Source organism: Mastigoproctus giganteus, chromosome 1 (genome assembly GCF_048544385.1).
Source record: "Mastigoproctus giganteus isolate SK-2022 chromosome 1, ASM4854438v1, whole genome shotgun sequence".
In the NCBI taxonomy this organism is placed as follows: Eukaryota; Metazoa; Arthropoda; class Arachnida; order Uropygi; family Thelyphonidae; genus Mastigoproctus; species Mastigoproctus giganteus.
This window is the reverse complement of record NC_143575.1, coordinates 194,569,151-194,590,733: the sequence shown is the minus strand read 5'-3', so window position 1 is coordinate 194,590,733 and position 21,583 is coordinate 194,569,151. Positions and strand designations below refer to the sequence as shown.

General features: G+C 37.7%; 1 protein-coding gene across 1 annotated transcript in view; it reads right to left on the bottom strand.

Moving 5' to 3' along the window:
• Positions 1-12,147: 12,147 nt before the first annotated feature.
• The window catches only part of LOC150091416 (osteopetrosis-associated transmembrane protein 1-like), a 58,370-nt gene continuing 48,934 nt past the window's right edge, over positions 12,148-21,583 (bottom strand). Inside the window, exons 5-6 of the mRNA XM_090383789.1 lie at positions 18,221-18,383; positions 12,148-12,521 (exon numbers count right to left, since the gene is read on the bottom strand). Coding sequence (XP_090239915.1) covers positions 12,463-12,521; positions 18,221-18,383 — 222 coding nt within the window. The 3' untranslated portion in view covers positions 12,148-12,462. The remainder of the gene's footprint in view (positions 12,522-18,220; positions 18,384-21,583) is intronic.

Sequence of the window (21,583 nt, the reverse complement as noted above, 5' to 3'; positions counted from 1 at the left end):
CAAGAGAGCACGCCTCCTGTGGGCACAGCAAAACCAGCACTGGACCATTGAGTATTGCATTGTAAAACAGTTGCTTGGTCTGACGAGTCAAATTTCTTAAAGCATCATATTGATGGAAGGGTCAGAATTTGGCGAAAACAACATGAATCCATGGACCCGTCATGTCTGACGACTACTGTGCAAGGTGGTGTGGGCAGTGTTATGGTGTGGGGAATGTTTTCTTGGCACACGTTGGGTCCATTTATACCCATAGATTCACGTATGAATGCCACATCATACAAAAACACTGTTGCTGACCAAGTGCATCCGTTCATGTTGACAGTTTATCCTCAGTCAGATAGTTACTCTCAGCAGGATAATTCGCCGGTGCACAAAGCCCGAATCACTATGGAATAGTTCCAGGAACGTGACTACACCTCCGTCGAATCTCAAGGCACTGCGTGACACTCATGTCTGCATGGTACTCTATTCCTGCACATCGTTTTCAGCATCTTGTTCAATCCATGCCTAGGCGAATTCAGGCTGTTTTGAAGGCTAAAGGAGGCTCAACACGCTACTAGGTAGGTGTACCTAATAAAGTGGCAGCACAGTATGTTTTCTAAGTGTCATGTTAATTTTGTTGAGCAGTGTAGTGCGCTCCACTCCATGCCACCTCTGGACACCATTTTTCTGATGTCCATCAAAAGGATGTCAGAAGAATTTTGAACAGTCTTCTTGCAAAGAGAGCTCAGGTCCTGATGACATTTTTCTGCTTGTTCTCTTAGCCTGTGTCCCTTACGTTGCTCCAGTTTTGTGACTTTTTTTTACACTTTTTTATTCAATAGTGTTTTTCCTTCTACTTGGAAATTTGCTTATATCTAGCTATTTTCTAAAAATATGTAAACTATAAACTGGATTGTAGGGAAATCCCTACCATTCAGTTTATAGTCCCATTGCAGTTGCCTCTACTCTTTCCAAAGTAATGGAGATATCCATTAACTACCAACCTCTTAATTTATATCAACCTTCCATGCGAGTATGGATTCCTTATATTACCTACTTAGGGATAAGTTGAATGGAAAAGTTTAGTAAAACCCAGGCTGATTCTCTACATTTATAAAGCTTTTTTGTTTGGCATCTTCTAAATAGGCAGCAATCTTATGGATTACAGACTGTTTTTCGTAAATGGGTAACCAATTTTCTTCCTGACTACTGTGTGCAGATAATGGTCGACGGCTAACTTCTTCTAACTTCTCTGCTAGTACTGGTATTCCCCAGAGTTTAACTTAGTGTGAGAAAGAACTCACACTTCTTTCTCCTACTCTTTTCCTCTTGTATATTGACCTTCTGAATGAAAATCCTATCCATAGTTTTCTGATGATATCACATTGCATTCCACCTTTCAGTTTGAGAAACCTTGCCCTGCACAAATGCTTCAACTTCTTGAATATCCAACTAATTCCTTAAATGCAGATCTACACGTAATTTTTTAAATAGGGTAAAGAAAACTTAGTTAATTTCAGTCTTAAAATTAAATTCTGCAATATCTCAGAAGACTCATCTTTGGTAAAAATCCGATTTCTAGATAAGATCACGTCTATTAGGATTATCCTAACTTTCTAATCTCTTTTGGCTAAAGCATATAGCAAATATTGTTTCCTTCATATCAAAAAATGTTTTTATCATTACCTTTCTTCCAAACGCTGTACAAATCTTAAATCTGTTCTACAATGGAATATTGTTACCACATCTCGGGTGGTGCCCATAATCTCTTCTACAGTTCAAAAGAGGGCAATTAGATTAATGACTGAACTCTTACAAAGTTGCACCACTCTGACCCATACATGTTTCTGCTGCATGCCTCTTCTATAGATACTCAAAATGGTCACTGCTCTTTTGAATTGGTAACTGTAATATCCGTACTCTTTTCCAAACCAGTTCGAACATGTGCAGCAACCAATCAGTGTCCATCTGCTGTACAACTTCAAACTCACAGAATCAACTTTCTTCTTCCTCATATATTCCTTCAACTTTTGTTTTCTGGAAGAATCTTGCTTCACGTGGATTTCCTGAAATTTGCAATTTACAGAAATTCAAGTCTAATGTTAATGAGAATCTTTACTTTTCCCAACTTCCAATTCATGCAAAGTACTATAAGTTCTAATACGTTTTGTGTTTGGAGTTTCATTCAAAAAATAAAGATTTGTAACTGTTTATTTACTGTAATATTTTTTAAAAATTTTTGCTACAAGACCAGCTTGAAATATTTCGGCTGAGGATGTTATTCAGTCCAATAGATAATCCTAGCTCAACTGATTTTTTTCTTTATTCCTGATATAAGGAATGTATAAATTCAAATTAAGACTTCGTATGTTACGAGATGAATTTGAGGCTGAAGAAACAGATAATTGCCCTAGAAGCAAATCAACCACAGAAATTTACAGAATATATAATGTCAGTAAATTTCTGTGATTTGCGGTATAAAAAACACAGGTTTTTGAGAGAAAATCCACTTATTCTTGACTGAGACTGACCAACTTAGCCACATGGTAAAAAAGACCTATAAAAATTCCTCGTCACCGACAGGATTATAACTTAGGTTTCTACCAGGTGTGGAGAGGACGGTAATTACTTTTATTAGGAGACTCATTATCATGGAAATTGGAATGTTTTTTGTAATGATACGCGGACTAGAGCCAGGGTGTGCCTTTTTGGAGAAACAATTGATGTCACCAACAGATTGTCACAGTTTAAGAAGGGAAAAGAGTGTGGTAACTAATATTAAATGCATTCGAACTGATGATTTGGAGAGAGCAGAACGTTTTGTAGATTAACTCAAGACTGAGGGACTGCAAAGCTTTTGGGGAGAAATTTTTATCAGCATAGCCTGCACTTGAAGGTATAAATGTGCCAGACGTTGAGGCTGAACTGCTGTTGGTTATGTGTGAAAGAATTGCACGTGGGTTTTCTTCAGCCCATACATGCTCATTGTGAAAGTTTTGGATTCTGTCTCATGTGAACTGTGCTTCATCTGTGAATATTGCTAAGGCAGGAAAGTGAGGAGTTGCACCACACTGCTGCAAGAACCACCGGCAGAACATTACTCGCACAGGGTAATCTGCTGGTGACAAGGCCTGTGCCCGTTGCAGATGGTAAGGATACAGTTGGTGTTCTCGCAACTCTCTCCAAATAGTCGAACGTTGAACAGCCAGTTGCACTGCTATTCTGCATGTGCCGATTCCAGTTGTGGCATGAACAACATCTCCTCCTCCACTTCAGGAGTCGTAGATCTTGGTCGTCCTCTGTCGGCAACACAAGGTGTAAAGGTCCCATGTTCACAAAGGCGGCGATGGATACCTTCAAACGTTTTCCTGTCTGGACATCTTCGTTCTGGGAACCTTTTGTGGTACAAATGACGAGCCTCCAGAGCATTGCTGTCCACCAAACCATACATAAAGTGCATATCTGCTTGCTCCTGATTTGAGTACATGGTCGGAATGGAAAACCACCAGATTCTGTCAGTACCTTGTGATGAAGGAAATCACCTGTGGGAGATAAGACATTCTGGTTAATAACTCAGGAACCAAGCATTTCCCGAACTATGTTGATATAAAATATTTTTATTGTCTACATATGAGGAACTCATTCCTGAAGTTATGCCGTGTATTTTTGAGACACCCTGTAAATATAAAAAAAACATGATAGATTGGGAAATATGAAAGGGGGGGGAATAGTAAGAAATATAAAGTATTTAGGGTCTAACGGCACCAGGGCTTTCCCCCATCTCTGCATTGTTTCTGAAACACAGTACCCTGTGGAGGCCAGAGATTTAAAAAGTATATGGGTATTGTTTTCGTGTAATGTCATAGTGCGTTGTATCTTTCTGACCATTTAGCTGTTGGGACCCACCGTTGCCCACACTTGCCATGAGGAGGCGTGTCAGGTACCCAATAGATTATATTTCGTACTCTGGCAGGCCCTGATACCTAGTTTCCGAAAAAAAAAAAAAAAAGTATAAGTGCTAGAGTTTGGTTAGACTGAAATTATTTAACGAGAGAGGTTGAAATTTTGATGCTAGTAATTTGGCTGTGTTAATTTAGGGGCGCACACTGTTATTTTAGTTAGTGTGGAGGGAGGAAAAATAGAAATATGGGAACTATAGAGGTGACCCCAGACAGATCAGTGGGGACAAGCCAAACAAAGGAAGGGGCCGGCTGGGAGGGATTGGAGACAGAAGCCTGTCTCCTCCCACCCAGGGGAAGGAATAAAGGTACCGAGCAAGTAAGTCTACTGATCGCCAGAATGGCACTGGCAGCAAAGCTCCAGATGTCATGGTCAAATCAAATAGGTCAAGTCCTTTGCAGTTCCTGGGACAGTGCAGGCCCATCCAAGAGTTGTCAGGTTGGTTTTCGGTCATACATGGGAACATTGTCCCGCCCATAGAGTCTACTTGTGGCATTGCCGAGTCATTTAGGCCATTGTGCTACCCATACATGCACTATTTGGGCAGTGTAGTGTTTGGAGTCTGAGTAGTCCAGTGTTGAGTCCCCTTTGGTCAATCAACAGTGGGCATAAACCAGATGGTCATTTTTGGGAGTTACAAGTTTGCCACTACGAGGGCTTTTCTTTGCCCAAATAGTGCTTGCGCAAACTTCGTAAAGGCTTTATATTCATCCGCCGTGTCCAGTAGGTGCGATTCCATGTTTCGTGGCAGGTATGTTATTTTTGTGATGAGAATGAATCTGATGTCTTCCTAGAGTTCACAGTCAAACTTCAGCTGATGCCAACTCTCCACTTTGCCACAGATACAAAGAGGGTCCTGGGTGATCCTAAAGTAGGTTAATTTGGTGTTAAATGCCCCATAATAGATATAATAGAGCTGAACCAGTGTCGAAATGCCTTACATAAGATATAAGCTTTACTTAATGCGTAATTAACTGCAGTTAATATATGCACATATGCAGTTAATTATGCATTAAGTAAATCTTGTGAGTTTGTTTTTAAATTAGAATATCAACTATGCAAATTCTTACCTTTCCAGTTTTAAGTTCTTACTTAATTTTGGGGATTAGTGATCATTTTTCTGCAGTGAATACTAAAAATTCTAGTTTTACTTATTTTATTTTTAACAAAGTAGTCCACCATTGCAAATAATAGTAGGATCAACTGGGTTGACATAAACAATAGTACTCACTAGAGGGGATCCTGCAGTCAGCTTTCTTACTTAACCACTCCCTCCCAAACAGCAAAGTTGAGCTTAACCATAGTTGCCACTGACATTCACATGAGTGTAACTATTGTAGTGATAAACAGATGTCACCAACCATTTCGAGAGAGCTTGTTATATGGTGTGCAAAATATTGACCTAGCGAGAGCGTACTTTCAAGTTGATTTGCAGTTCTTGTTAGTCAGCTTTGCAGGATCACATTCTAAAAATCAGGTGCAAAATTTCCAGGAACAGGTAGTCAATTTTGGTGACGTTCGGTAACCAAAAACAAAACGTTTGCATCATATAGCTAATATTACAAAAAAAAACCAAACAATTATATTAGGGCCACCCATAATTTCTTATATATGCCCATATATGCATTATATCTGTAAATAGCGTGTGTTCTCTGGTTGATTTGCCTGTTTCACTGGATGAAAAAAACCCGCTTCTGGGCAAAAAACCTTCCTATCTACACCTCAGACCAACTAATATTACTGCAAATATTCTAAAAACAAAAAATTAAAAAAATAATTCCTCTAGTCTGATTTCTGTCCGAATACACTTCTTGTCATTGACACTGCCCACCCATAAGTAATGGATGAATTTTATGTGAAATATTTCATGTATAACGGACATATGGATGTAAATGATTAATGTCAAGTGGATCCATATGAAAAAAACCCGCTTCTGGGCAAAAAACCTTCCTATCTGCACCTCAGACCAACTAATATTACTGCAAATATTCTATAAACAAAAAATTAAAAAATAATTCCTCTAGTCTGATTTCTGTCCGAATACACTTCTTGTCATTGACACTGCCCACCCATAAGTAATGGATGAATTTTATGTGAAATATTTCATGTATAACGGACATATGGATGTAAATGATTAATGTCAAGTGGATTGGTATAATATAAATTCTAATATGTGCTTGTTATTGCTCTAGAATCTTTAGGTGATATAATGATATAGATATAATAAAGTAAAGTGCAGCCATTATCAACCCACTGCAGGATGGAAGCCTCCTCAACAATTCATGTTGAGGGAAATGGACCATAATCTGCCACGCTGGTCCAGTGCGGGTTGGCAGATCGACCGTATTCAGCAGTCAAGGGCTTGAACCCCGGTCTACTCAAAGAGCGTGTGCTATTGCACTCCCGCTCCTGCCCACTCGGCTACGGACAATAAAAGATAAATTTTAAATATGCGTAAAAAGGTTTACTGATTTTAAACAGCTAAAAATAACAGATTTTTATTATTATTATTATTATTAATAGCCATATGGTGCAAGGAAGCCTGAAGCTTATGCTGCACCAGCCAAAAAAAAATTCCCGCATTACCTTGAGAGAGAGAGAGAGAAAGAATTACCAAGAAAGAGAAGAATGATGATATCCAGCTCAGGACCCTGGGTTTGTCAAGCCCATGCTCACCAGATATGAGCCCTTGGGGTTATACATGGTCATTGTTGGATAGGTGTAAGGTTGAACTCCCTTTAAGAGCATAATGCAAAGAATGTATACAACTGATTCTTTGCTGTAATAGGGTTTTTAAAGAGCATTAGCAAATAGGACCATATTGCTCCATATATACTGTCTCTAAATTATGTGTTCTATGGTGGATTTTCTGTTTGCTGCAAGAAAAACCAGAGTTTTTAGGAGAAAAAAAATCATGCTACACGCACCGAGACCAACTACCTCAGCCATGTTGTGAAAAAGGATCACAGGAAATTCCTCTCATCATCAACAGGACTCGAACCCAGGTTTTTTCCACATGGGGTGTGGAGGACTGCGATTCTACCAACTGTGCTACCCACGAGAGCAATGTTCTTTGAAAGGGATAAAATTTTTAGATTGTCAGAAGTAGAAGGGTCAATAACACAAATTGGATCTGTGGTCGTCATGTCTGAACATTGTATAATCTTTGCAAAAGTGAGTACCCTTGTGGGTAGCAAAGTTGGTAGAATCGCTGTCCTCCCCACATCAGATGGAAAAGACCTGAGTTCATGTCCTGTCAATGACATGAGGAATTTTTATGGGCCTTTTTCACAATGTTGCTGAGTTAGTTGGCCTCAGGTGAGAGTAGCATGATTTTTTCTCCTGGAAACTCAAGTGCTTTATCTAGCAACCAGAAAATTGAAATCAGAACACACAATTTACAGAAAATATACACAGAGCAATATGTCCTTAGTCGATGCTCCTAAAACCTTACGACAACAACCTCCTGCACACAGCGATAGCACCCACGTCCCACATACGTTCAGATTTAAGTATGGTGATCATGCTGGCCACAGCAGTTGGATATCTTCAGTTTAAAGATATTCCACCACCACTTGAGCTGCATGTGCAGTGGATTTGTTGTGCATGAAAAAAAAAAAATCTAGGCCAGCCGCACTCCTAAAAAGCTGTTCTCAATACCTCTGCACAGTCACGGTGCACCTATCAAAAACATGGAGTGCAACCATTGATCATTATTCCACCTTACACAAGAACACTGCCTCCACCATAAGTATCCCTTTCTCTGATGTTGGAAGGATGGTACCACATTCCTCTGTCTCCAGATGAAATAATGTCTAGAATCTGTTTGTAGGCTAAAACAGGACACATTGATGGCAGGGCATCGTAGGGTTATGCCATTAGAACCAGATAATGGTTTCTTCTGGTTGACAGAGCCCTTGGGGAACCTTGGCCAACTCTTCTTGTAATGTCTCGTCTCCTGAAACTGCTTCCAGATAGTGTTTTGTGGAAGGCTCCCCAAATGGTTTTCCACGTCCGCACTGTGGCACTTTGTGGAGTACAGAACTTCTGTAAAGGCCAGAAAGTGTAATATCTGATTTGTCAGAAGTGTTATGTTCTGATCTTGTGTCTGTGGCCCCTATGTTGCCCACCACCACCATTATGTGAGCAAGGTTGCCTATTATATTCTGACTGGCCTCTGCCAGGGTTGCCCGAAAGAGACAAAAAAAAAAAAAAAGTTTGGAAGGAATTAGTAAGGAAATAGCAATGAAAGATTGGTCAGAATATAGTTAAAGAACCCATGGAGAAGTGGGCCTGCTAGAAATGGAAACAGGGAGGAGTGGGGAAGAGGACTGGCTCCAGGGGTAAAACGTCACGAGAAATGGATGCTCTCATGGGAACACCACACGAAGCCCACATAGCAGGTATCAATCCTATGCCTGGGAGGAGGTTACTATACCATGACATCATATAAATCCCACGACGGAGAGTTCAACGTCAGCAGATGCTACTCCGCAGAAATGGCCTGAATTTGCACTGTGCCAAGATTTGCACATAAATTCCACCTGGATGAGAAGTGTATCCTAGTCAGCAAGGAGAAGAGAAGTTGCAGGGAGCAGTGAAAAAGTGCAGCAGCAAAGGAGAAAGTACTATCCTGAAAAGCAGAAATCCCTCAACAGGAAAGGAGCCATCATCAGCACAATCCTATCCATAAGTCAAGCCATCTAGTTTAGCAGAAGCAAACAGCTGGTATAACTTGGTAAAGCAAAAATCCAGTGTTGAAGAGGTGACCCTAGAAAGGGAACGCATCGAATGACTTAGAGAAGCAAGTTGAAACATTATAGGTGACTGGGAGCTGGTTGTGGGATGGTTTGTAGAGGAGTTGTCAGGATAAGGCATCTTCATGTGGAGAGAAGTAGCAAATGTGGAAAAAGCTGTGAAAGCATATTTGGAATTTATTAATGTGCTAACAAGTTACATATTAGTCAGGTTAAGATCTGTGAATAGTTGTTGTGGGAGGTCAAGATAGATGGTGTAAGAAGAGATTGTGTTCCCACTTTTCCCTTTCTCCACAGAAACAGATTATCTTCAGAAAAACCCAGATCATGCATCTTTTCCTTGAAGGAGCCACATCCAGTTAAGAGATATGATGTTTCTAGGTTTAGTGTAAACCATCGAAGGCACTTCTTATTAATGGAAGAAAGTTCCTGGTAATATGACCCTTGTCCCCAGTTGACCAGGTGTGCCTGTGTTTCCTCTTTACTTTGATGTCGGTGTCAATCTGTGTTTGATTACCAAGGAAGGAGGAAACTTGATTCTTGCAAACACAGTAAATGAAACCCTGGAAAATGGCATGAAGATCTAAGGGAAGATAACCAGTGAGCGCTTGGAGGGTTGCAGCAGAGGTTGTTCTGCATGCACGGGTCTTATGGAGTAGGATGAATCGCTCGTTGGTCCAGTGGTACCATATTTCTGCATCATACAGAACAATTGGAATGAAGATGGCAGAGTACATGAGATGAAGGGATCTGCCCTTCAATCCCCAGCCTCTACTTGTGAGAGCATGGCAGTAAAGTCTTGTCTTATTACCTTTAGGTGAGGGATAAAGGACCAGTGATAGAGGGTGACACCAAGAAATTTCATAGAACAGCAGTTGGTGAGCGACTGCTTGCTGATCTTTGTAGTTGGAGGATGACGGATGTCAAGGTTGCCCTTCAGCATGTGGGTATTGCACTTTTTGATGGAGATGGTATAAGCTTGTGAACTGCTGTCCAGGCAGCCAGGTCAGACAAAACAATGTTTTCCTGGGTTTCCAGTGCTGAGCATGATGGACCCTCAACAAGGAGAATGCCATCATCTGCACAGGAAAGGGCAGAAGTGTATTGGAGTGCTTAACCTTCATCAAGTACAATATTACAGCTCAGTGGGTCCCAGGACGCATCTTTGGGACCATCCCCTTATAATTTCCTTGGTAATAGAATGTTTTGTTTTTATTGAGATCTTTTTTGCTCAAAGTAGTTGGTGAGAGACCTGTACTGCTTCCATAGTGTGCCACCTCTGCCTGCTCGGTTTCAAGTTGTCCAACGGCCTGCCACTCAAAGAATCATCTAAATGATGATGACTTGCCATCCGAGCACTGAAGATGTGGCTATCCCACCAAGCAAGCCAAGATAGGGGAATGAAGTGATGCGGTTGCAACCCGTTTTCAGAATCATGAATAATTTGCATAATGTGTGGCTCTGTAAGGCGGTAGATCGATTTTTATTGGCTACTCTGATTTGCATGCCAGGATGCCTATTATATCAAATATTTGCCTTCGGTGACACATTTCACAATAAAATATTCACGAAAAACGTTTTGTTCTGTTAATAGGAATGGTAAAATGTAGTTTACCAAGATCATCAAGACAAGGGTCAGAAAAAAAATAGGATACTTGTAAGTCAGCTTCGTCTTTAGCTGAGAAGGCAATAGAACCATCAAGTTTTAACAGAGTTGGGAGTATAGTTATGATCAATAGTTTTGGCAAGAAACCAGAATGCTCAATTACTATTTGGACAAGAGGAATCTTTCTGTTCAAAATTACATTTGGATTGATCAATAATTGCTTTACAATTGTCGTCAGCTTTAGTGTAGACAGAAAATGAACCTGGAGATTTGGATGCAAGCCAATTTTGATATGCAGTGTTCTTATTTTGAACAGCCTTAGCACATAAAGGATGAGATTTTAAGGTGTAATTTGGAAAAATGCAGTTGTTGTTTGGCTTTTTTTTTTTTTTTTTTAGGAGCATTAGCAACTAAGGCCATATTGCTCCGGGAATATGCGGTGGTCATTCCCTGACCTTTCCGTATCCTCCGTATTTGGTGGTGACGGGCTCGAACCCCAGTCTAATCAAGAAGTGTGTGCTACGCACTGTTGCTCTTTCCCACCTGGCTACGGAGGCGCCAAAAAATGCAGTGATTCCATCCCTACATGAATAATTTCTCTGACACAATCTGAGCAAACGTTGACATCAGATGATTTAAAGCAGTAATCAAATGAAGGAAAAGAAAACTACTGAACTTTAAGTGTACAAGATACTGAAAAGGATATAAGGATTAAATTTAAGATATTTATAAGTTTATTTTGGCTAAACTCTTAACCAATCTTTTAATCTTCTTGAATATCTATGCCAATAGAGTAAGTAATTGATGCATGTTTGCACTCTGTGACTGCCAAATCCATGTATAGGAATGATTTAGATTTGATTTTTTGCTATTAGAACTTTTGTTCACCTGTCTTTAAACTTATCTTATAAACGTCACAATTTAAGCATTATGACTGTGAAGAAAACAAAAAAAACCAAGCACTATTCAGTTCTAAACATTAACGAGGAGGAGCACTGTCTTAGACAAACTACAGTAAAGATTATTTTTTTCATGCCATTTAAAAACATAGAAAGGAGGAAGAAACAAAAAAAAAAAAAAAAACAAACCCCAATAAGAAGCTTTATTTCAAATCCTCTTGAGAGAAATCATTACTTAAACCAGTTTTCACACCAAATTTTCGGTTTAATGAATGGCTTAAATGAAAATTATTACTGGCAAATGCTATTTCAGCTGTCAGAAATATTATAAACATATTTAGAAACTTTCATCACTACTTATTTAAGGCACATTAAGGTTTATCACATTTTTAAAAAGACAAAATCAAATGATACAGTCTAAGTATTTCAGAGTAGATATATTACATCATGTGATGTGCTGATGTCCACACTTTTAAATATGTGAGCATAGAAATTATCTGCAAAGTTTTAGGTTCACGCATTCATTAATTTCTAATTTTAAGGGTTATAAACAGTGGTGCAAACTGCCTTCCAAGCAATTTTATAAGAAAGTATATTTGCTATTAAAATTAAAAACAATTCTTAGTATTTAAAAATAATATATAAAATATTATAATCTCTCTCTCTGTCTATATTTCTCCCTCCCCTCCACTTTTTTGATTTACACTATTTTTTTTAAAACTGTTCATATCTCGCTGGTTCTCAGAGTAAACTGATAACTGGTTTAATTAAAAAGTACTTTACAGATGAATATATAATACATTATTTACAAACTTTTATTCTCACATGACTAATGCAAGTTACATAAATATATTGTATACCATGTTTTTATATACATATGACATAAGAGAAGAATAAATTTGCTCATTGCTGCATATTAAAACTTTACACATGTGGAGGGTGCACAAGTGTTTAAAACAAATATTGTAATAAGAGCAAAAATTTTAATATTTTTGCTATTATTAAAATAACATTAAAATGACCACATCTCCAGTACTTGCCATTTATGCATATAATTTTTTTTCTCCCAGTTCTGTAATAATTTAAGTGATTAATACTATTTTTTGTTTATTTATATCTTGCTGTTGCCTCTTATATCCAGTCAGAGTTCAATGTATTAAAATTCAAAGCATTTCATTATATACAATTATTTCAAACTTGCACATGTATCACCTCTTTGACACAATTAGATATACTATAAACAGAAATACTTATAATTTCATATTTGATGTCTGTTAATACTGGTACTTAAACTGGTATGTGGACTTAAACGGCTTTCTATAAAAAACAGAAAAAAGATAATATAAATACAAAGATATATTAGGCTTGGTACTATTTAGCTGCTATTTTTGTCAAATTAATAATGATTCAAAAACACATTTTTAAAATCATTATTATTATTATTGTATTTTCCAGACCATAAGGCACTTTTTCCACCCAAGAAAATATTGCCAAATATTCCCCTATACCTTATAGTCCATGCAGTGCAGTAATGTCTTCATCTTTAGCTATGACTAGAGACAGTATGATTCAAATGCCCAGATGACTTTCCCATCAGTAACTTCAGTGTGACAGCAGCAACAATGCCTTATTGGCATTATGCGATGAGCAAAATCTTTGTTTTACACTTTTTCGCAAAATATTTTTTCCCAAAATTTACTTTCTAAATATGGGTGTATCTTATGGTCCAGTACATGCCTTTTATACACGAAAAATTCTTGACTGCTCAGACCAAATTTCAGAATATACTTATTTGTTATTAAAAATAAAAATATAAAATCTAAATAACTGATTAAAATGTACAATAAAATATTACAGTAAAATATTTAAAATATACTGAATTAAAAGCATTGAAAATACAATGACAGCTTTTGGCATTTGTATGTTGCATTTATCAAATGTAACATTTGCAAGGAGGCAGTGAGTATAAATACATAAGAAAGAATATAAAAATAAAGCATATAAGTGTCAACAGAAAATAAAAGTAAAGAACAGAAGGAAAGGAAAAAGCAAATTTCCAATTGTCTCAAAGTTAGCATAACCACCAGTCACTCACACACTACTCGAAAGGAGAGGTAGGTGGTGGAAAGGAATGGGGAAGAGAAGGTGGGGAGGGGATGTTAATCTAAGTTAACAAACACTATAGATTCAAAGATAGGACGTATCTGCATACCATCATTTCTGGTAAAAATGTGTCTAGTGCTACACACAAGGGTGGATTCCAACCAACAATGGACCTTGAAATCTCAAGCACTATCAATAATTTGAACAACATTTGGCCGGAGGTCATGTCCCTTCTGCCAATAGTGCTGAGCTATCGCTGACTGGTTACAATCAGCATTCTCAATGGATGTAATGTGATCTTTCAAGTGGTCCCCCAGATGATGCATGGCTTCAATGATACAGTTGCACTAGTCTCTACATAGTATATTGTAAATCAGTGTTTCCCAAACTGTGTTCTGTGAGATGTGAACAAGTGGTCCTTGAAAAATTGTAATTAATAATTAAAAAAATAAAATAAATAAATTTTGCAAATTTGGTAGCATGCATCACTTTTGTATCATTACAATTTTTAATATTATTTTTTTTCCCATTTACTAATATACTGGCATAGACTAATAATCAAACAGACCTCAGAACACTATTTCGGCGGGCTTTGCATAGAAAAGTATATGTAGAGGTAATGACATCTACGAAAAAGTAGCAATGTAGTGATCTAATATGTCATTTGTATGCCGTTTTTTTCGGGAGTATACCAGTTGAAGGAAAGTGGGAAGGGAACTGATATCATAACTAAACTCACTTCCTTGTATAAATTTTTTTGATAATTATCAGTATTTTGAAATACTATTTTAAAAATAAATGACCATGGATTTGTGGTTGAAAAAAGGTACTTTACAGATGAATAAGCAAGAAGAACTTTAAAACGAGAAGCAATTACTTCTAGTATTGCAACTATGGTTGATGAAAACAAACACAATATTGTCACACTTCAAAGTGAGGATGAACAATTGCGGCCTTTTTTAACCCAAAAATCTGAAGTTAAAAAACAGGAACCAACTAATAAAAGACCAAAACAAAAGTATGATGACAGTTATTTGAATTTCAGCTTTACGTTTTTTTTTTAATGGAAACCCCAAACACGAAAGGTATCAAAACCAATAGTACTTAGTACCGTGCATGGGTTGAAAGAGAAGTATTGGGGGGGGGTGATGCACAGTGCATCGTATATAATAAAATTATTATTATTTATTCAGTTAGAGATCATAATCTCACCCCTGGATAGCAGTGCTAATGGGGTTTACATTAGTGACAAGTCAGTAATTACAATGATTACAAGGCTCAAGAGATAAATGATTAGTGTATAACATTCATTCATTTGTGTGAATGAACAAAATAACAATAAATGTATAATGACATGAGTAAATTAGATTAAATTAATTCGATAAAAATGAACAGAATTTATCAATGCGATTAATAGGAGAAAGTCTGAGGTCCGTTTTGAACTCCATTATAAAAGGTGGCCATTGGCACATCCCAAGAAGAAAACAGCATTCCAAATTGGCCCTTGCAGCAGACTATGTTGGGTTTCTGGTTTGTAGAGCTAATCAACCATGGAATCGCTCGTGCTGTGTCAGCATTGAACCACAGAGGTTTCGGCCAGGATTTGTTTTCTGTATTTCTTTTCAAAATATATTTTTCTCGGGTCACTAGCGTAGCTACCCTTTTTCGGGCCTGGAGGCAAAGAACATGTTCAGGCCCCTACTTAATTAATGAAAATTGCAAAAACAGGAGACAGCCAAAGATGCCGGGCCCCTAAAGGGCCCGAAGGCAATTGCCTTGCCTGCCTACATGGTAGCTATGCCACTGCCTTGGGTCTATTTCAAGGATGTTGCAGAAATTAATGGTATTGGAGGGGAACATGTATGAAATACATGTTAGGCTTTGAAGTGCATTTCTGTAGATAGTAAAGTTGTAATTTTGATCTCTTCTTCTCTTTCTGCTGTATAGGATGTTGTCAATGCTGGGGGCATCCAAAGTGTGTGTAAACAGCTGACTAAGGATTATAATATTCCATTTAACTGAGATGTTTCCACGGTGGGATGTTCAGATTTGAGAACAGTATCGCTTTGAAGATTGTGAAGGGCTTCCTCGTGGCCCAGTTCAACCATCGCAGGTACCAGTATTCTAATCCAAGGTGGCATTTCAGGTAGAAGGGTGGGGCAGATGACCAAATCACTGATGCATACATGATAACTGAGATGATACATCTCTGGACATACTGAACGATTAGATTTGCATTACAAAAACTGGTGAGCTCTTGCCGAATGGCCCACATGGCAGAGAAGTACTTGCTTCTGGAGTCTATGAAATGAGGGAAGAAAGTTAGGTTTTGGTCCCATGTTAACCCAAGATCTTTGTGATGAGATACCTTAGCGATTTCGGAACCATTAATGATGGCAGGAATGTGGTTCTTTATTTTCTTTTTAGCGAAAGTAACTTGCATTTATTTTTCTTCATTTATCTGCAGACCAATGGCATGTAGATTATTATTATTATTAGCCATATGGTGTAAGGAAGTCTGAGGCTTATGCTGCACCAGCCAAAAAACAAAAAATTTCTGAATTACCCAGAGAGAGAGAGAGAGAGAGAGAGAAAGTAGAAGGGAATCACCAAGAAAGAGAATGATGATATCCAGCTCAGGACCCTAGGTGTGCCAAGCCCATACTCACCAGATGTGAGCCCACTCTTCAAGGAGTGAGAGTTTCCGTGTTACTTCATCATAGATTAAACTGGCCGAGTTTGGGTCTTCTGAAGTGATGAATAGTTTCAAGTCATTGGCACAGGACAGCAAGGGTTCCAGTGCAGCTGCAAATAATGTTGAGATGATGGCCCCTTGTAGGACACCCCTCGAGATGGTGAAACTTCTGCTGAAGTACTGATGTGTGACTAGCAGATGTCTAGGTTGAAGGACTGATGCCAAGACTTTCAAGAGATTGCCGGTGATATTGAAATAGGATTCCAGGATGTGCAGGAGGGCAAGGATGGATATCTGATCATATGCTGCCTTTACATCAAGAAACAAAATATCAAGTTGCGACCTGCAGTTGAAAGCTCTTTGTATCCTGAAAAGGGTGTCTAGAAAGTTGGTAGTAGTGAATCTTCCACTAATCATTGAATGTAGATAGGAAAGTTGATAGTTAAAGCAGTGATCGATTATTGATGTGCGTATGATGTTTTCAAATATTTTAAGTAGTGAACATCCTATTGAGATGGGCCGAAAATCTTTCAGACCCTTTGGACTTTTAATTTTTGGGATTGACTTAAAGTAGTTGTTCCAGTTTCTAGGGATCATAGCAGTTTTGAAGATTTCCTGAAAAATGTGTATGAGAGTGTCAATTATGTAGGTGCTGAATAACTTTATTATGAATAAGGGAAATCCATTTGGGCCCACTGTCGCTTTATTGGGGATCTTGTTAATTACTGCAATGATATGATCTCTCGAGATAGTAACTGCTGATAGTGCAGGTCTATTAGTAGGCTGAATGCACGGTAGAGGGCGTTGGAAGTCATCACGTGCCAGCTCACCGAATGCATTGTCAGCCCACTCAGAGAATGTACTCTCGTCAAGGACAGTATTGGAATTTTTTAAATAGACCTGCTTGGCTTGTGAAAGACTATTGAAAATCATATGTGAATGAGCCTGCCTTTTTAGTCTGATGAAGTGGGCTCTCTCTTTCTTAAAGACGATGTTGATCTGCTCATGTTTTGGTTTTTCTCCATTTTCTGAAGGCTTTTTGCTTCCTAAGGAAAATCGTTTTCAAGTCTCTAGAGAACCAGGGACTAGTCCTCAGGGTGATACGCACATCTTTGGAAGCACCCAAAAGTGCAATTTGAGAAAGCTCTTTTGAGAGTGCTAATGTCACGTCTTCAACTGATAAAGAGCACATACTCTGCCAATCAAGCAACCTGAGGTGTTGGATAATGACCTCCGTTTTAATAAATTTTGTCGAGTAGATTGTTTTAGACTGTGGTACAAGTCGGTGAACTTAAGCCATCAGTGGGGAATTCAAATGAAAAAGGCTGATGATAAGATCTAAGTTTGAAATTTTGTGGGATAGGAACCATGCTTGGTAGACAGGTCGAGGGCTTGAGATTCTCTGGTAGGGGGAGTAGTCTCTTACTTAAGCCCGAAAGACTTTAGGGTCAAGTCAAGGTTTGCAAACAGTTCTTTGGCTACCGCTAACCTTGTGTTTCGTAAGTAGTCCATAAATATGTTGTGAGATGAAAAGCGTTCCGTGACTAAAAAAGTTTGGGTAACACTGCTGTAAACCATCCCACTTCTTTGCATAACTGGTATAGAGTTTTTTTAAAAGGGGATACACATTTTGTAGTTTCTTACCAGAAATTTGCACAGCGTTAATATTGTAACTACCCAAAATCCTAATGATATTTTGAGATACCTCTGGGTAGAAAGTAATGCAAGCCATATTGGAAGCACAGTTCAAGTCAGATGTAGAGTTCTGTGATGGGGAAAGCAACATTCACTGGTTCCATGGCTAAAGGCAACTCCTAGTACTGATCCAGCACGTTGGATGAATGTCAACCTGTCTCTTCCCATTTCTGCCTGTCACCTTCCTCCCTTCATATGAGTAGTTCGTGGCTCGAAGTTGCACCAACCTGAGGAAAACTGGAAATTACTCTTTCCTTTCTCTCTTCTTTACTTTTATTCTCTTAACACTTAATTTTTTCTATGATGTGCAACTCTCCTGTTCATTGTCACATGGGATAAAGCAGAATTCTGGAAGACAGTAACATTCCTGCCTTCTTATAGTTTACCATTACTAGTGAGCTGACAAAGGGGAGGAATGCAACCGAGTGCATTTTATATGTATGTATTTATGAATAAATCTCTGATAGTGAAGGCCTTTTCCCAATATAAAAAAATTTAACATTGTTATAATAATGCTACTTACGTTGTAAAAGTTTAATATCTGGCACTTCCGTTATTATTCTTGCTCCAATGTACAAACAAAGAGGTAAAAGAACAATAAAGAAAGTTATTAAGTAGGTTTCAAAACCAGTATAGTGGAAGTTCACACAATTTTTACTGCTCCATTTGCGGCGAGTAGTACTCATCTGGGAGAAAAAAAAAAGTTAAGGAATAAATCAATATATTGGGAGAAAATTCAGTATTCTTTAAAACAGTTAATTTAATTAAAACTGAATTTTTTAATAATGAATTTCATAATATATTAGGAATACATTGAAATAATACATTTGTAGTAATAATGAAAGATACCAAAAAAAAAAAAAAAAAAAAAGGTAGTAAAGAAAGCTTAAATGAATTACTGTAATGACATAACTGCCAAGATTCAGACTTTGGAAAATGTGATTGAGTACCTGTAAGTAAGAGAAAAATACACTCATAGAATTATTTACAGTACACTTTTGATCATTAGCTTACCTAGGATTTTTCTGTCTGTAAATTTCTGTTAGGATTTTCTATCAGATATCAACTGATTATGACTGCTTCAAGAAAGATAATTCTGGACTTTCCCAACCTCTTCAAAAATGTTAAGACAAAAGTTCTTTGTTAATAACAATGGTCCCTATCTAGACTTGCTTGTCAAGAGCACTTCCAAAGTTTCACCAGAAAGGAAACTGAACTTGGTTTTTGTTTTCTTACCAGGTTAAATACCTTTTCACACTCAGCACTGCTATATAAGGAATTCTTAAACTAACAAGCATGACAGAATAATTTGTTATATTTCAAGCTTTCTTGTGAACTTGTCAGTTTCTTAACCAAAATTTTTTACTGTACATCAATTCTCTCTTATTTCATAATAGTGCATTTGAACCATTGAGGCTAATTATGAGTGCATCGCTGTACTCAGTAGTGATTCCATCGGATTGGAAAAGTGCCAATGTATCTCCAATACATAAGGGTGGTTCTAAGAGTGAAATGGGAAATTACTGGCCGGTCAGTCTAACTTCAGTAGTAGGGAAAATCATGGAGACAATGATCAAGGGTGGAATTCAGGATCATTTATATAGAAATGGAATTCTGGATACTCAGCATGGTTTTATAAAGGGAAAATCATGTTTAACTAACTTATCCACTGAGAATAAGTAACAATAGTCTTCTCCTATGGTGAAGCATTACTTATTTGAGGTAGCACAATATCATGGCATCTAGTTGTGAAGGTATTCACAATATGAGATATACTTAATGATGCCAATTTATAACTACTTAAGTAGTTGGCTATGTACAAAAATGATGCAATTGCACTAACTTGTACACTAATCTGGTTAGCTATTTTGATAGGGTCACTCAAGAGCTGGATTTAGGGAATAATTTCAACATTGTTTATTTGTTTTTCAGCAAAGCATTTGACTCAGTCCCACATGCACGGTTACTTCATAAGCTGGAACAGGTTGGAATCACAGAGAAAATCCTTAGATGGATAGCTGGATGACTTCAGGGCAGGAGGCAGAGCATTGTGATAAATAGTTATTCCTCAGATTGGGTTGATGTAAGAAGTGGAGTTCCCCAAGGATCAGTATTAGGACCACTGTTGATTTTGATTTTCAAAAATGACATCGATGAAGGGATAGAGAGCATCATGTCTAAATTTGCAGATGATGTAAAGATTGGTAGAGTAGTTAATGATCACTGCCAAGCAGAGCTTCTTCAGAGTGACCTAGATAGACTTCAGGGATGGTCAGAAAAATGCAGCTATGCTTTAATCCAGCAAAGTGTAAGGTACTGAACCTGGGGAACAGTAACCCCAAATTAACTTATATGCTTGGCAGTGTTGAACTAAAGCCGGTAGCAGAGGAAAGGGACTTGGGTGTAACGATACAGTCAGGCATGAAGTTCTCCGAGCATTGTAGACTGGTTGCAAGGAAGGTCCACGGTGTCCTATCAATGATTTATCCAGCAATTGCTAGTAGAGATAAGGACATCATAATACCATTATATAAGACTATTGTTAGATCACACTTGGAATACTGTGTTCAAATATGGAGACTGTACCTAAAGAAAGACATTGTGCTTCTTGAAAGGGTGTAAAGATAGGTAACTCGCTTGGTGAGATTGGCAAAAGGGGGTTCATATGAGGAGACTTCAAATATGTGGGATGCAGAGCTTGGAAACTAGGCACCTTAGAGGAGACTTGATTGAGGTGTTTAAGGCTCTGAGAAGCATAAGTAAAATGAATGAGGATGAAAGTTTCACAGTTATGAATGATTCTAGAACTAGAAGTCATAATTTCAAGTAATGGGGAGAGATGTTTAGACTGAATTGCAGGAAGTTTTATTTTAGCCAGCAAGTTATAAATTACTGGAATAAGTTACCTACATGGGTGGTAAAGGCTGACAGTTTGTGGAAATTCAAAGGTCAGCTGGATAATTATGTACAGGAGGTGGGGAAATGCACAGGTTGCCTATTTCATTTTCCCTTATTAATTATTTATTTTATTTTATTTATTTATTTTTTGGCTGGTGCAGCATAAACCATAGGCTTCCTTGCACTACGTGGCCATTGCCAATACTTGTATCTGATAGGTTCCCACACTGAAACTGACAGAAATAATACCGATAAACATCTATTGCTTCATCTGTTCCCTTATCTTTAATGATAATGTAGATTCCTACCAAGTACTCTACACTTAGTCCATAAAAATTTTCCAAGTTTGAAAATGATGCACTGCAAATTGATAAAATTTGTGCTACCTCAGAATTTATAAAAACATAATTCTTCAATGGAAACTTGTGCACCATGTAGTCCACATGCACCAATAAAATACTTCCTCACTAAACAAAAGAAAAGAATCTTCTATTTTAGACTCTTCGTGATCTTTAGAGTAGAAATGTCTTTGAGTAAATTGGAATCATCCTTCTGACTCTGTCTAGTTAGGTAATCAACTTCTAAAATGGCAGTGAAAGATAAAAAAAATAATGATGTAACAAATTTACACATAACATTCTTTTCAATTTGCCTTCTATCAAAACTTTTGAATCATGAACAAGATTTGAGTCAGTGGCACTCACTGCTAGTGATTGTTTGTCATATTTTTCAATTTGGTAACTCTAAAAAGTGCTGATATTGCTTTTATAACCTCTTCTTTAACAGACTTGTTAAAGGCTGTCACTGTTCTGCCAGTTTAGTTACAAATTTAATATTAGTATTGACAAATGATGCAAGAAAGCAAGCTTATAGAGCATCACAAAAAAAAAAAAAAAAAAAAAAACTAGTTCTTCCTCAAATTTATTCAAATTATCCACTTCCACAACAGGTAGAAGTTTGTTCCACCAATCAACCAATTGCTGGCTGA